This window comes from Populus euphratica, unplaced genomic scaffold, assembly GCF_000495115.2.
Source record: "Populus euphratica unplaced genomic scaffold, PopEup_1.0 scaffold103.1, whole genome shotgun sequence".
Lineage (NCBI taxonomy): Eukaryota > Viridiplantae > Streptophyta > Magnoliopsida > Malpighiales > Salicaceae > Populus > Populus euphratica.
The window spans coordinates 41404-54967 of NW_011499891.1; the positions used below are offsets into that span (position 1 = coordinate 41404).

Consider the following 13564-nt stretch of genomic DNA (forward strand, 5'->3'; position numbering starts at 1 on the left):
GGGGTTGTTGTAAGCTTTTGTTTATGTTATTGTAAGCTTTGTTCTTGAAATAAAAGAGTGTGTTTTATCCCCTCTAAGTGTTTCAAAACCACCACAATTGATTTCTCCCACCTACGTAAACTTGTGTTCGACCAAAAAAAAGCAACCGCAAGATTAAAGATTCAAAGTACAGAAACTAAAGCAGTGTGAAACAAAAAAAACAATGTATAAAAAAGAGTGTTTTTTTCTAAAAGGAAGGAAAGATATATACCCTCTCGCAAACCAATGACCTCTCAATTGTAATGGCCTTCAAAGAATCACAGTACAAATGGATGTCAGAAGCCACTCAAATAAGGGGACATGAAAAAACAAAAAAACTCGCATACCAACATCAACAAAACCAAGAAAAAAGGGATGAAATTTTTTATATAATCTCCTGCAAACCAATGACTTCTCAGTTGTGATGGTTCTCAGAGAAATCAAAGAATGAAGCAATGTCAGAAGCCGCTCAAACAAGAAGGCACGAGAAAACCATAAAATCCACATACAAATGGCAATGAAACCAAAGAATAAGTAAAACCCAATTGTGGTCAATTCCTAACATAACCATAACTGGAAAAGGAGAAGAAAGAGATCTGGGAGGCTATAACTAAGCTGCTAGACACCAACCGTTCAATGTCACACCATAAACAAAATCGGCAATCGTCATAATGCAACCCAGGATAAAAATAGGCAGCCTCCAAAACACCAAAAGGAGAAGAGAAAGTACACGTCCAGCGAGTGTGCATTTAATTTAATGAACCATAATGGAATGCAGTATTGATGGAATGCCCGCCCTCCTATCAAACAAAAGAGCCACATCGCAAGAGAAGAAAGCCTCGGGGCAGCAGAGGAGCCTCAAATGAAAGAAGAGCCAAGCCATGATCAACAGACATCAAAAAATCCTCCTTACAAGCTTTGAAGCACCAAAGCCACTTCAATAAGAGGACGACACGCCTAGAAACCTGCATGCAACTGGGAAAAACGGTCTTCAAACCTGAACCTCACAGACGCTGATGAGGCGGAGGTTTTTTTTTTTTAAAAAAATTACCAGCATTACCTTACCTTACCTTTTATAGTTGTTTTCTTTACGTTTTAAGATTACTTTTTTTAAAATTTTATTTTTTTTATTTTTTTACTTTAAATTAATATTTTTTATATTTTAAAATTATTTTAATATATTAATTTAAAAATAACTTTTTAAAAAATAAAAATATATATTATTTTAATATATTTTTAAATAAAAAATATTTTAAAAAAATTACTACCATACTCTTAGACCAGCCATAATAAGCTTAAAATGCTTATGAAGATTCACGTGAAATTGAGCTTTTTTTTTTTTTTTAAATTCAACCTTTTTCCTTCTTTTTTTTAATTCTTTCAAATTTATTATTCTTTTTCTCAATTATATTCTTCATTATTAGTTTTTATTAGTTATCTTTGATTTAGTCAAGTTACTATCTACGAATGAGGCGAGAGGATAGATGTTCACCTTTCCTCCTTAAGTATACAGTCCTTCTTCTTTTTTTTTTAAGGATAGATGTCTTGTCCTTTTAAATTAAATAAAAAAATTAATTTTTTATAAAACATGAACCTAGAAACCTGCATGCAACTGGGAAAAAAGGTCTTCAAACCTGAGCCTCACAGACGCTGATGAGGCGTAGGTTTTTTTTTTAAATTACCAGCATTACCTTACCTTTTATAGTTGTTTTCTTTACGTTTTAAGATTACTTTTTTAAAAATTTCATTATTTTTTATTAGTTATTTGAGTTATCTTTAACTCAGTCAAATTAATTAAATTATATTAAAATAATTATTATATAATCTAGTTTTAAACTCAAGTTATATAAAAAGTTAGATAAAGAGGTTTTTTTATTCATTAATTTTATCTTTTATTTATTTTTTATTTTATTTTTTACTTATTTTTTACAAGTTAGTTAAGTTTTTGAATTGGTTAACTTGACGAGGTTATATTGAAGTAACTTCTATAACATTTAGTTTGAAGTGAAATATGTATCGTGCCTGATTAGAAGGTTTAAAATTAATTGGTTGAGCCAAGTTTAATAATATTTAATAATCATATAAAACTTGAATATTTTGTTTATTATATTAAAAAAAAAACTGACTCGTGCCTGTAATTTAAGTGAAATATCAAATATTGTTGTCTTGTACTCTTTTAGTTAGCTGAATGTTCGAAAAGAATAGACTTTTATCTCTAATCTCCATTATTGATTTCCAGTAGAAACACTGACAGCATTATTTTCCCATTATCATCTTTTTCTACAAGGTTGCAGAGGATAGATGTTCACCTTTCCTCCTTAAGTATACAGTCCTTCTTTTTCTTCTTGTTTTTTTTTTAAGAATAGATGTCTTGTCCTTTTAAATTAAATTTTTATAAAACATGGATTTCCATCGCGTTTTTAAATAGAATCTTAATGAGTTGGTTAATTATCTAAAACTATGGTTTTGTGAGTCTCTTTAGGCTTTAGGTTCGATGACGGGCTGATCCAGTTAGGCAATAGCGACGTTCCCTCTTCATGTGGCTTAGTTAGTAGGATGTCTTGTCTTCTTCGACAGTCTTTCCCCGTTTCGACGAGTTGGTTTTTTAGCCCAAACAAGCATGTCATTTATGTTCCCTTCATCTTTGAGAATTGCTTAATTGGATCATAAAATTGTTCATTTATTTGCATTTTTTTGTTTAATATATATATATTTTTTTTGTATTTATTCCGTTCATGACTAATTTATTTGCGACACTCAAATAGGAATTCAACACGTCCTAATAAAAGACCTGGCCCAGCCTCGGGTAGCCTTGGTCCGGGATGGGTAAATGAAGAAACTGATTTTTTTTTTCTTTTACGGGAATGATATTTTGAGTTTTTTTCAAGCCCCTAAAAATGATATTGTTTTTGTAAAAAAATAAAAAAATTATATTATTTTATTTGAATATAATTAATAAATATTTGAAAGAGATAAAATTCAATTTATTTTTATATTACTATCATTATTTCCATCTTATTTAAAAAAAGTAGATGGGTATTTAAAAAAAGTTGATTTTAATATTAAATTATGTTTTTTTATTTTTATAGCATTTTTAGATATTAAATTTTATTTAAAACGATATTTTTATTAAAAACTTTTAATTAAATTTAATTCAAAAAGTTTCAAATATAATGTAAAGTGATCCAGCTGACCGAGTTAACCATGGGTCGGTGTTATAAATATGCCTACCAAACAGTTCAGAAATTGAAGTCCGCCACTTATTGCACACCTTCGCAGTGCCCACTGGGCAGCAGCTTCATGCATTTGTTTATTAACTTCAAAATTAATATGTTTTTAATGTTTTCAAATCATTTTGATGTGCTGATATTAAAAATAATTTTTAAAAAATAAAAAAATATTGATTGCATGTATTTTGACATGAAAAACTATTTAAAAAGCAACAGCAACCATACTTCCAAACAGCTCTAGGCATTAAAGAAATAGGAGAAACGATGTCCGGTGTGGCTCGTTTACAGCGTATCTGTGAACCGTGACCACCACCTGACACCCTCCACTGCCGCCCCACTATTGCCTTTAGAGCTCTGACACGCCTCATCTGCCGAGTCTTTTAACACTTCATTGTCACCCCCCCTGTCCTTGCATCGAAAAATGCACTTTACACCAAAGTCGAAAAAGTTTTAAAATTAGATTTTCCACTCACGTGCGTGCCCCTCTTAGCTATCGTTAACCTCATGGGATGTTACTCTTACAAGGTCCCATCTTGCTATCTGGGGCTCTAACATTATTTAATGTAAATGTCCCATTTTAAACCCTATCTAATAGGTAGGTATTTAATGCTATGCATTTACTCATAAAATGGCTTCAAGCTAGCAGAACTTTCTTAATCTTGACGCATAGAAATACCACCGATTTAATAAAAAAAAAAAAAACCAAAAATCACCGGTGCTAAAACATCTCAAAAGCTGCAATGAATGTACTGCGACCGTCATATAAATAAATATCAACAAAGTCATATCAGCTCTTTATCATACTTACCACGACGTTGTCAAGGATTAAATATAAATGAATAAAAAAATTACATAAATTTGATTTCAAAAAACAAATAAAATAGTAGGTTTGAGATGGGTTCGGTTTTCGGTAAATTGCAATCGACTTCGACTCTTTATTAGAGTATTTACAGGGCCTATTTTTGCATTTATTCTCTCATTATTTCTCAAAATATAAACACCTCGCCATCATCTACAGTGTTTCTTTACAATTATATGTACCGTTCGGCCCCATCAATCACAGTCAGCCAACTCACCAAGCAAGTCACGGGACCACAAAAAAAATTCTGCAAATAAACTTAATTTCTGCATAAGCTTGACCCCACCTCGTTCCCTCTAAAAATCCCCGTAGCTTTGATCAGTCCAAGAAAAACATTAAAAATCCAGCTGTGCTCCATGTTTCTTAGCTGGCGAAAGCGGACCTCCTTAGCTGGCACTTGGGTCCCCAAAAAAGCACCTTCCACGTGTCGAACCACTATTAGTTTGGAAGCCTCACGGTTCTGTACGACCTGTCCAGCTTCTGCGCCAAGGCATAAAGGACCTGCCACGTGGCATCGCCTTCCTGCACTCGATCATTGAAAAGGAGGGCCCGCCTAACGTCTGGGCCCCACAAGTTTTTCTGAATGGCTGACAAATTGGTTGCTGCCACCTGGTCGAGCAGAGTTCCTAGGTTGGCCACGTCCTTTTCAGCCACGGTTAGGGATATCTCCGACCACCGGACAGCGGTGGGGAAGGGCAACCGGATGCCATCCGCAATTATGACCGGCACGCACCCTAAGGCAACAGATTCCACCAGCCTTGGGCTCCATGGGGCCCATCCCAAGGGGCATAAACAGAACACTGACCGGACGATTTCTGACTGGTAACCGGCAAACCTGTGCCTTTGCAAATAAAACCTCCGGTCACCGCTGTATTTTCTCCATATCACCGTCCTCACTTTCCTGAAACAAATTCAAACAAATAAGATCAGCGAAAAAAATAAAGGAACAGAAAATTGTCAAGGGCAGTTAAGTAATTATCTAATTTGAAAATTGATTGATTAGGAAATTGATTTTTTATTTACTTGCTGTAATATCGTCCACTAATGTTCTTGGGGTGCACTTCCATTTTGCCTCTAAAGAAGGCCCAAATGTCCCGCCGCCCGGTCAGCGGATACTTCTCGAGGGTTGTCCGTACGCTTTCCGGCGAGATATAAGGTGGTATCAAGACATTCTCAACGTCTTGGCATGGATGGTTAAATTTGACACCAAAAGTCTGCAATATGATCGACCTCTTCAAAAACTCTGGGATCCCATCTTCCATAGCTCTCTCCTCCTTAACAAGAACACAAGACATAGCCAAAAACCAAATCAAAATACACATCAAAAGATGGTATAAACATCAAGGTTCGAAACTCTAGATGGTTTTGAAAGGCTTTTGAAACATAAACTTTTGATGGTTTTGAAAGGCTTTCGAAACATACCATGGCATGGAAACAAGCGCCGTAATCGTGAGAGGCAACAAAGACATGATCGGATCCTTGAGAGCGGTTCCAAAATGGATAGTTAGAGGAAATGAACTGCACCGCAGATGATAATAAGGACCTTGCATGACCAATTGCAGGAAACCCATTAACGGTGCTGAAATTGCAGGACACGTAAACAGGAACAAAGAAGAAATCAGCTTCGTATGGGTCAAACGTCCGTACATCAAGACTGTTTGATAGTGCTTTATGAATGGCAACTTCTGATGCAAACAAATGGCTGCTGCACCGCTCATTTGTTAGCCAGTCCGTGTTGTATTTTGATGGCAACTCATATATGTATACCTTCAAATCCTTTAATAATCCTGTAATTATACAAAACAAAGCAGGAAACAATTAAAATCATTGGTCTAAAAGACATGAATGAGCTGTTCTGTAGCGATAATCACAACATACCTCGATTGATGTTGTTGCCCTGTTGAATGAAAGTGGAGTTGGAGGATTCAAAGAGGGCACGGGAAACAACAGTTTTAGATTTTGAGACATGGGTTTTGGAGAGGGGAATGGGTTTGTGGGTGAAGAAGCAAGAGCTAAGGAAATATAGAAGAAGAGAAAACCAAAGAAGCCATTTGTAATATTTGAAACAAAGATTCTTCTTCTTCTCTTGTTGAAGTCCAGCATGCCTGTGTAATAGTCTCATTCTAACATAAAACCCCCTCCTGTTATTGCTCATGGTGGGTCTTTTACCCTCCAATACCATGTTTCATTTAAAACCCACAAAAAATAAGAGGGCATGAAACAGAAGCTTTAAGGAAGATCATCAAAAGGGGCTTTTAGGATGCAGCTGTGGTGGGGTTTTCATTCTTGGTAATTGGGGTAATGAAGTGGAGATTAAGGGACAGAGATTGTAGGTGTTGAGGTTTGGTGGCATTTCGTTTTTACACCTACAATAAACAATGACATAAGGTGCAAGACGCATACGGTCTTTGCATCAATTTTTTTCTCTCAGGGCTAATAATCGTTAGAATTTTTAATTGGGTTTGGTCGAGTTCTGGTTCTGTCAGAAAGGAAGGTAAAGATAATTATGGTATGAAGGTGATATGGTGGTGATGGAGGAGAAAGAAACAAGGCGGAGGTCTCGGTCTCTATGCTTGTCCTGGTCTGCCATACGAGATTTTGAAAACTCGATTGACTGAAACAGCCTCGAGAATTTTCATGATCTTTTGTCGTAGTTTTCAATTCATAATAGATCTTAGACAACGGATTTTTTTTTTTTTTTACAAAAAATTAAAATAATATCACGTAAAAAAAACTTTTTAAAGAAAAAAAATAAACGGCTTTAATTAGGCTGTCGGGTTAAACGGATCATATCAAGTTAATTTTTTTTTTTATTAAAATACAATCAGGCTTACACTTCAAATTACCTAGATTCGAGGTCAAACTGGCTGGAGATCTAAAACTGCATGCTGTCTTAATGAAGGGTAAAAAGGGGCCGAGCACCTCGTATTGCTAGATTAGCTTGTCTTAAGCTTGAGTTAATTAATGAAGGGTTAATTGCCAAACAAGGTGGGTCCAAGTCTGTGGACATCCACAAAAATATGGAAACCAGTAACTACATGCACTTGATAGGCTTAATTAAAGGGCAGTTTGTTATCACTTTCGTTTTTAGCTTGAGAAAAAATAAATATAAGAACGGAAATAAATAAATAAATAAATAAAGACTCTCTTATATCTTAAAAAAAACGTAAGAAATAAATAACTATTTGTCAAAGATTGTTGAAAGATTATTCTAGCTATTAAAGGAGGTATGCTTGTTTCATTTTATATCAATATCATTATTTAAAAAATAATAATCATACCGGTGATTTCGTAAAATCATTTTATAATATATGAGATGATTCAAATATATTTTTATAGGTGAATTAAAAGAAAAAAAAGAATAAATTAAGAAATCACGGGATAAAACTTGCTCCCTCAACTCATCGATGCTGCAGCCGAAGAGAATCATACCTTGTTGACTCTGGACGATCTAAATTCTAAAGACAAGATCTGCTTTCTTTTATGTTTTAATATCCGAGTTCTTATTCCCAACTAAGCTTACTTTTTTCCTTTTTAATCAATTCATTTCAAAGGTATAATTATGGTTTTTTATACAAATTCTCAACCTGAAATTAATGATGTAATTTAAACATATTATATTTTTAAAATTAAAAGTTAATGACACTTAGCCCGACCTGGTCTTTCTTATGAAAGTCCCGTGCACGGCAAGAAGATGTTTGTGGTTTTTATGTGCAAGACTTGAAAATTAGCCTGCCATCAACTTGCGTCACCTTTTATATTTTTCAACTTTGATTTCATTTCAAAAAAACAGCATCTCGTGATCTAGATTAATTTTATTTTATATAGTTTGATAGTATCATTATTTGTATTTTAATTTAAGGTTTGCTGGGTATAGTATCATGTTTCATGTTATAAATAACTAGTGATCTATGTGTTTTTTCACAACAAAAAAGAGCAAACAAAATATAAAAATATTAGGTCAGGCATGGGCTTTATTATAATAGGGTTTTTTATTTCTTTTTATTATTTAATATTGGGTTAAGGGTAAATTAATTTTTGAATTTCTTATTATGTAATAAAATAAAAAATTAACCTGATCTAAGATTAACCGAATCAATTTTTCTTCCTCTGAATCTTCTTAGTAAACAAAATCATATTAACATAACTCCTCCCAAACGATTCAGTTTAGAATTCTGAGAAAAGAATTAGATGGGTTAAAAGTTGTTAAATTTAAATTGTTGTAATAAATTTAATAACAATGTCAAATAAAAAATCCAACAATCTAGATATTATTTTTTTTAAGTTGAAATCTTTTTGTTTTTTGGTTGGCGCAAGCTACAGACGTGGGAAATAAACGAGTGTCTATTCGATTTATCTATCTTCAATAATATCATCATTCATTCTGGCCCTTATCTTTTGTTTTATACCCTATGGATGAAGATGCGTGATGTCCTTATGGGTTTGGTTACAAGGAATTAATTATTATCATTAAGTTGCTTGTATTGTATTGTATGAGCAGACAGTCATGGCCTGGGTGCGTTTGATATACGCTAGCTATCATCATCCTCTCTCTCTCTTTTCCCTTTCACTTGGCCTGCTAGTACGTATACAGAGGCTTTAAGAGGATTCTAGCTAGAATAACTGTGGTTTAATAATATGTGTATGGGCTGCTTTCGCATGTAGGACATAAAAGGCGTCTTGTTAAAGGGAACTCTTCTGCTTCTCTTCGTGTCAAAGCAACTGCAACTCAACTAACACGATCGAGTTCGACTCTATCCTCATCCTTTTCAAAGGAAAGTGCATGTGTTGACGAGGTTACATCATGGTGCATGCCAGTAAAAATTGTCAAGATGTAACAAATATTATCTAGGGATTTCATGAACTATATAATATATATATAAATATATTATGTAGCTGGGCAGCGATCTGATCATGGGTGCAATTATGGAGCTTTGCTTTCTCCGGGGTTAATAGAAATGAGTGTCCTTATCATGGGGTGGCCCGGACGTAATTATACCCTCACGGGGAGCTTTAATTAGACAATATCGAATCTTAGACATGAATAATAAATAAATTAAAAGGGTTTTTTTTACTGTAGCTCTATATTCGGATTCTCTTTAGTTTGTGACTATTAAGTCATTATTCTGTCTTTAATGAAATAAAAATTTAGCTCGGCTAACGAGAGCAATAGGTTCTTTTTATTTTTTTATTAACAGTAAAAAACTAAAATATATATATATATAAAAATTAGGCATAGCATAGTGCCATTTTTGCCTTCTCAACTTTAAATACACGGTCAGCTACCAGAAAGGCTCATGAGGTCAAGAAGCTTTGGTTGAGGGTTATTTTATTTCATTATCATCTTAGCTTTTTTGTTATTGTTTGGTGGGATAGGGATATATCTATACTTTAATATTGTTAAAATAATTAATATTAAATATAAAAAAAATTAGAATTTTAAATGATTTGTATATTATAAATGCATAATTTTAATTTAAATATAAATAAAATATATATAAATTATATTAAAATTACTATTTTACCCTTAAACATGACTAAATGATGTATGCCTTCAATGGATCACTGATTTGACATTAAGAACCCTATTATTATTATTTTTATGCCTCACCTTCTCGATTTAAGTGTTGTTCTTCAGTTTATTTTATTTTTAGATTTGGTTTTTATTTTTTTAATTTTTAGTTTTTAATCTTGATACTCATATTAAATTTTAATTTTTTTGATTTTATTATTTAATCTTAATTTGCCCTATTTTTTTTTTACTACTTTAATCTTTAGTATTTTAATTTTTAATTTTTTATTATTATTTAATCTTAATTTGCCCTATTTTGTTTTTACTACTTTAATCTTTATTATTTTAATTTTTAATTTTTTATGTAGTTTTTAATTTTATATCTAAATTTATCTTCTCAACGAATTTTTTTTATTATGGATTGCTGTCGTGAAAAGTCATATGAACTGTGGCCTAGGTGACCGCTGTTGGAAGTGCTTCATTAATAGACAAACACCGGTAACTTGGAAGGATTAGCAATAGTGTTTGAATTCAATTTAGAATAGAATTTCTTCTGCAGTGATGTGGAGTGCACACTCGACACCAATGGTGATGGTTTTGGAAAAATTGTTGAGTGGGTTTTTTTCCACTATAAAGACATAACAAAACCAGCCTCCGTATCGACTGAAATTAATTTTTTAACCAGGCGATTTTAAGAATATATTCTCCACATTGTTTTGATATATTCCAAGAAATTTAATAATTTTTCTATATGCTAATCCCAGGATTTAAACTCATAATATCAAACAGGCTAAGATTGTTGCATGCACGCTTGCTGGCTAGCCTATCCTGATCCCTGAAATCACAGCTCAAAAGAGCATTTCGGGATTCAACTCAAATCAAATATGCGCCCGTCATCGGCACATCTGGGACCATCGAAATGAGCCCAACAGAGAGGAGGAACATGGAGGTCCATCCTCTCCATTTTTATTATATTCCTTCGGAATGCACAAGGACTGAGCATAGCACAATGTCAAATCCTTAAATAATTGGCCATGCATGTCAGATAGCTAAATAGCCATTCAATTACCAGCCTGTGGGGCATTTTGACATGCCCTAGAGCTCATGGAAGCATTGAAAAGAGGGCATTTTGAATCTGAAAAGGGTCGACACATCTGGGAAGGTTGTCCCTACTGCAGGGCTGCTTTGAACTGTGAGCTGCTCAGGCACATGGCTTCCCATGTGTGAAAGAGAGGTGAATTATTGGTTAAAGATTTGTGCAAGTTGCCTTTTCTGCCAACAAATTTGAAGCATTTTGCCATGTTTCCATGTGCTTTTGTTCAAGAACGATGTGGATTGAAAAATCATTGCAATTAGCTGTTTTCAAAAAAATGGCATGAGAAGATGAGGGGTTATTATTATTATTATTATTACATAGTAGAAAATTTCACACGTGTTATCTACTACTCTTTTAAATTGTGGATACAAGATTCAATAAAAAAAATAAAAAAGAGCTTATAGAAAGAGAAAGAAAAGAAAAAAAAATTTGCATATCAAAACTCTATAATAATATTATTAATATTTTTAAAAAGATTTTATTAAAATGAATTAAACAATACAAAGGAAGGCTGTCATTATTGATAAAAGTATGTCACACGAGTCATCCAAAAATATCAGAACTTACTTTTCTTTAGATCACTCGGGGGCCATCTCGATCACCATTGATAACTTTTCTTGGTATTATTGGATTTGTTTCATTAAGATCTTTTTAATAGTATTAGTGGTTTTGTCATCAGAGTTTTGGTAAGTGTTTATGATCTTTTTTCTCTCTCTCCTCTTTTTAATGAATATTGTATCTAATAATTTTACAATTTAAGAGAATTGCAAATAATAATTATGACTTTTGAATTTTAAAAACAAGTTGTAAGTGCTCGAGATTAAAATAGTTGTTGTTTATGATTTTAGCATGAGATGGAAGGCAACCATTAATGAAAATGACTAATTAAGGATGCTTCAATACAATACGAAGTTATTAAATATTGTTCAATTATTGCATACTAGTCTAGAAATTTCGTTTGATAACATTGTCTTAAGAGTTTTTTAAAAGATAAAAACAATCTTTTTTTTTTAATCTTTAAAGTCATAATAAATTTTGACTATGTCAATAAAATCATAAATTATCTTGTCGGATTAATCAGGTTGGATCAGATCAACTCTTACTTTGTTTAATTTAAAATATAGTTCAGGTCAAGTTTCGTGATAGTAAGTTGTCATGATAACTCACCAAGTGATTTAAATAACACTAATACAATAACGTGTTTGCACTGCATTTAAAAATAGTTTTTAAAATATGTTTGAAATAAGAAATAAAAAGATGCCCTTAAATAGTTTAAGTTATTGATATCATAGAAATCACTAGAACATTGGCATGCGCTAAATTATGGGTTGAATTAATTTTTTTAATGTAAAAAAAAAAGATATCTAAGTGTTGCTAATATTGTTTTTAATTAAAAAAAATTAAACCGTGTGGGGATTAACCCAATATGAATTGTTTTTTTTTATAGATCCCAAGACAACTTGGATAACTAGTAAAAATATAGATGAAATCAAAATTTCAAGATGAATTATTTTATAAATAATGAGACGACAATATATTATATTGATTCAAGTTAATTTAAATTAATTCACCAATCCACATGCTAGGTTATGACACCATGATAAGTCCATGAAAAAGTACATCAACACTAAACTCAATTTCTAATTAACCATATGTTAAAGGATAAAAATTAAAAAAAATAATAAATACAAAAGGAACAAAATAATGACCTGAGTCAACTTGGTTAATTTGTTAAAACAGCGACCTGTGTCATGAAATCAAGATAATCTAATAAAAAGCAAATTGAAATAAATTATTAAGTTCGGTTCTCAACCAACATAGTGTTGAAACATGAAACTAAGAAAACAAATGATAAAAAAATTAAAAAAAATTACTCAAATCAACCCTAATTAACCCATCAAACTCGTGACATGAATAATGAGATGAAAATAGCCTTATAAAAAGCAAGCCAACACAAATTATTGAACCTAATTCCTAATCAACTCATTGTTGAAGATTGAGATTGATGAAAAATAAGTTAATTAGGAAAAAGATAAAAAAAAAACTCGAGTTAACTATGTTAACTTGTTAAACCCACAATCCGAGTTATGAGATTATGATAATCTCATAAAACATAATTTGAAAAGAAATTATGAAGTTCAATCCTCAATAAATCTAATGTCGAATGATGTAGCTGACTATGAAAAATCGATTAAAAAGGACATAAAAAAGAACTCAAGTCAACCTGGAGTGACCTAAATCATGAGACAGAGATACACTCATGGAAAAAAAATAAATCATTAAGTTTAATTTTCAATCAACCTAATATTGAAAGATAAAATTGAAAAAACAAAATCAATACAAATATAAATAAAATTCAAATCAATCGAATTAATTTGTTAAACACTATATCTAAGTCACAAGACTTTGATACTATATCTTTTACTATATTCAAAAATGAGTTTCCCAAACACTAATAATCACATCAGTAAAAATTATGATGGATCAAAATTTTATTGTGGAAAAAAGGTCTCTTAACACGACCAAAATATTGATGTCTTCTGATTAGTACTGAAAAGTGCATTTTTATCAAGGTTTTATGTCATCGTTTTGCACTTGAAGTATCAATAACTCCTTAACTAAAGCATGTTTTATAATAATATATCTAATAGTATAAGATAACTTTAATTTATGGTAAATATTCATTTTAAATGTAGGCCTATCATATAAATGAAAGGATTATGGTAAATGTTCATTTTAAATGCAGGCCTATTATATATATGAAAGGATTGATTGATGAATTTAAGAACTAAAATTGAAAGGACAAAGAGATGGCCAAACTTAGAAAAGAGATGTCGATGCAATCCAAA

At 32.0% G+C, this 13564-nt stretch overlaps 1 protein-coding gene across 1 annotated transcript; it reads right to left on the minus strand.

Moving 5' to 3' along the window:
- Positions 1 to 4152: 4152 nt before the first annotated feature.
- On the minus strand, positions 4153 to 6715 carry FRA8 (Exostosin family protein). Its single transcript, XM_011034000.1, has 4 exons — positions 5986 to 6715; positions 5530 to 5894; positions 5131 to 5381; positions 4153 to 5008 (listed from the first exon to the last, which is right to left on the minus strand). The coding sequence occupies exons 1-4, from the start codon at positions 6287 to 6289 to the stop codon at positions 4546 to 4548; spliced, it is 1383 nt and encodes a 460-aa protein (XP_011032302.1). The 5' UTR covers positions 6290 to 6715; the 3' UTR covers positions 4153 to 4545.
- Positions 6716 to 13564: the final 6849 nt, after the last annotated feature.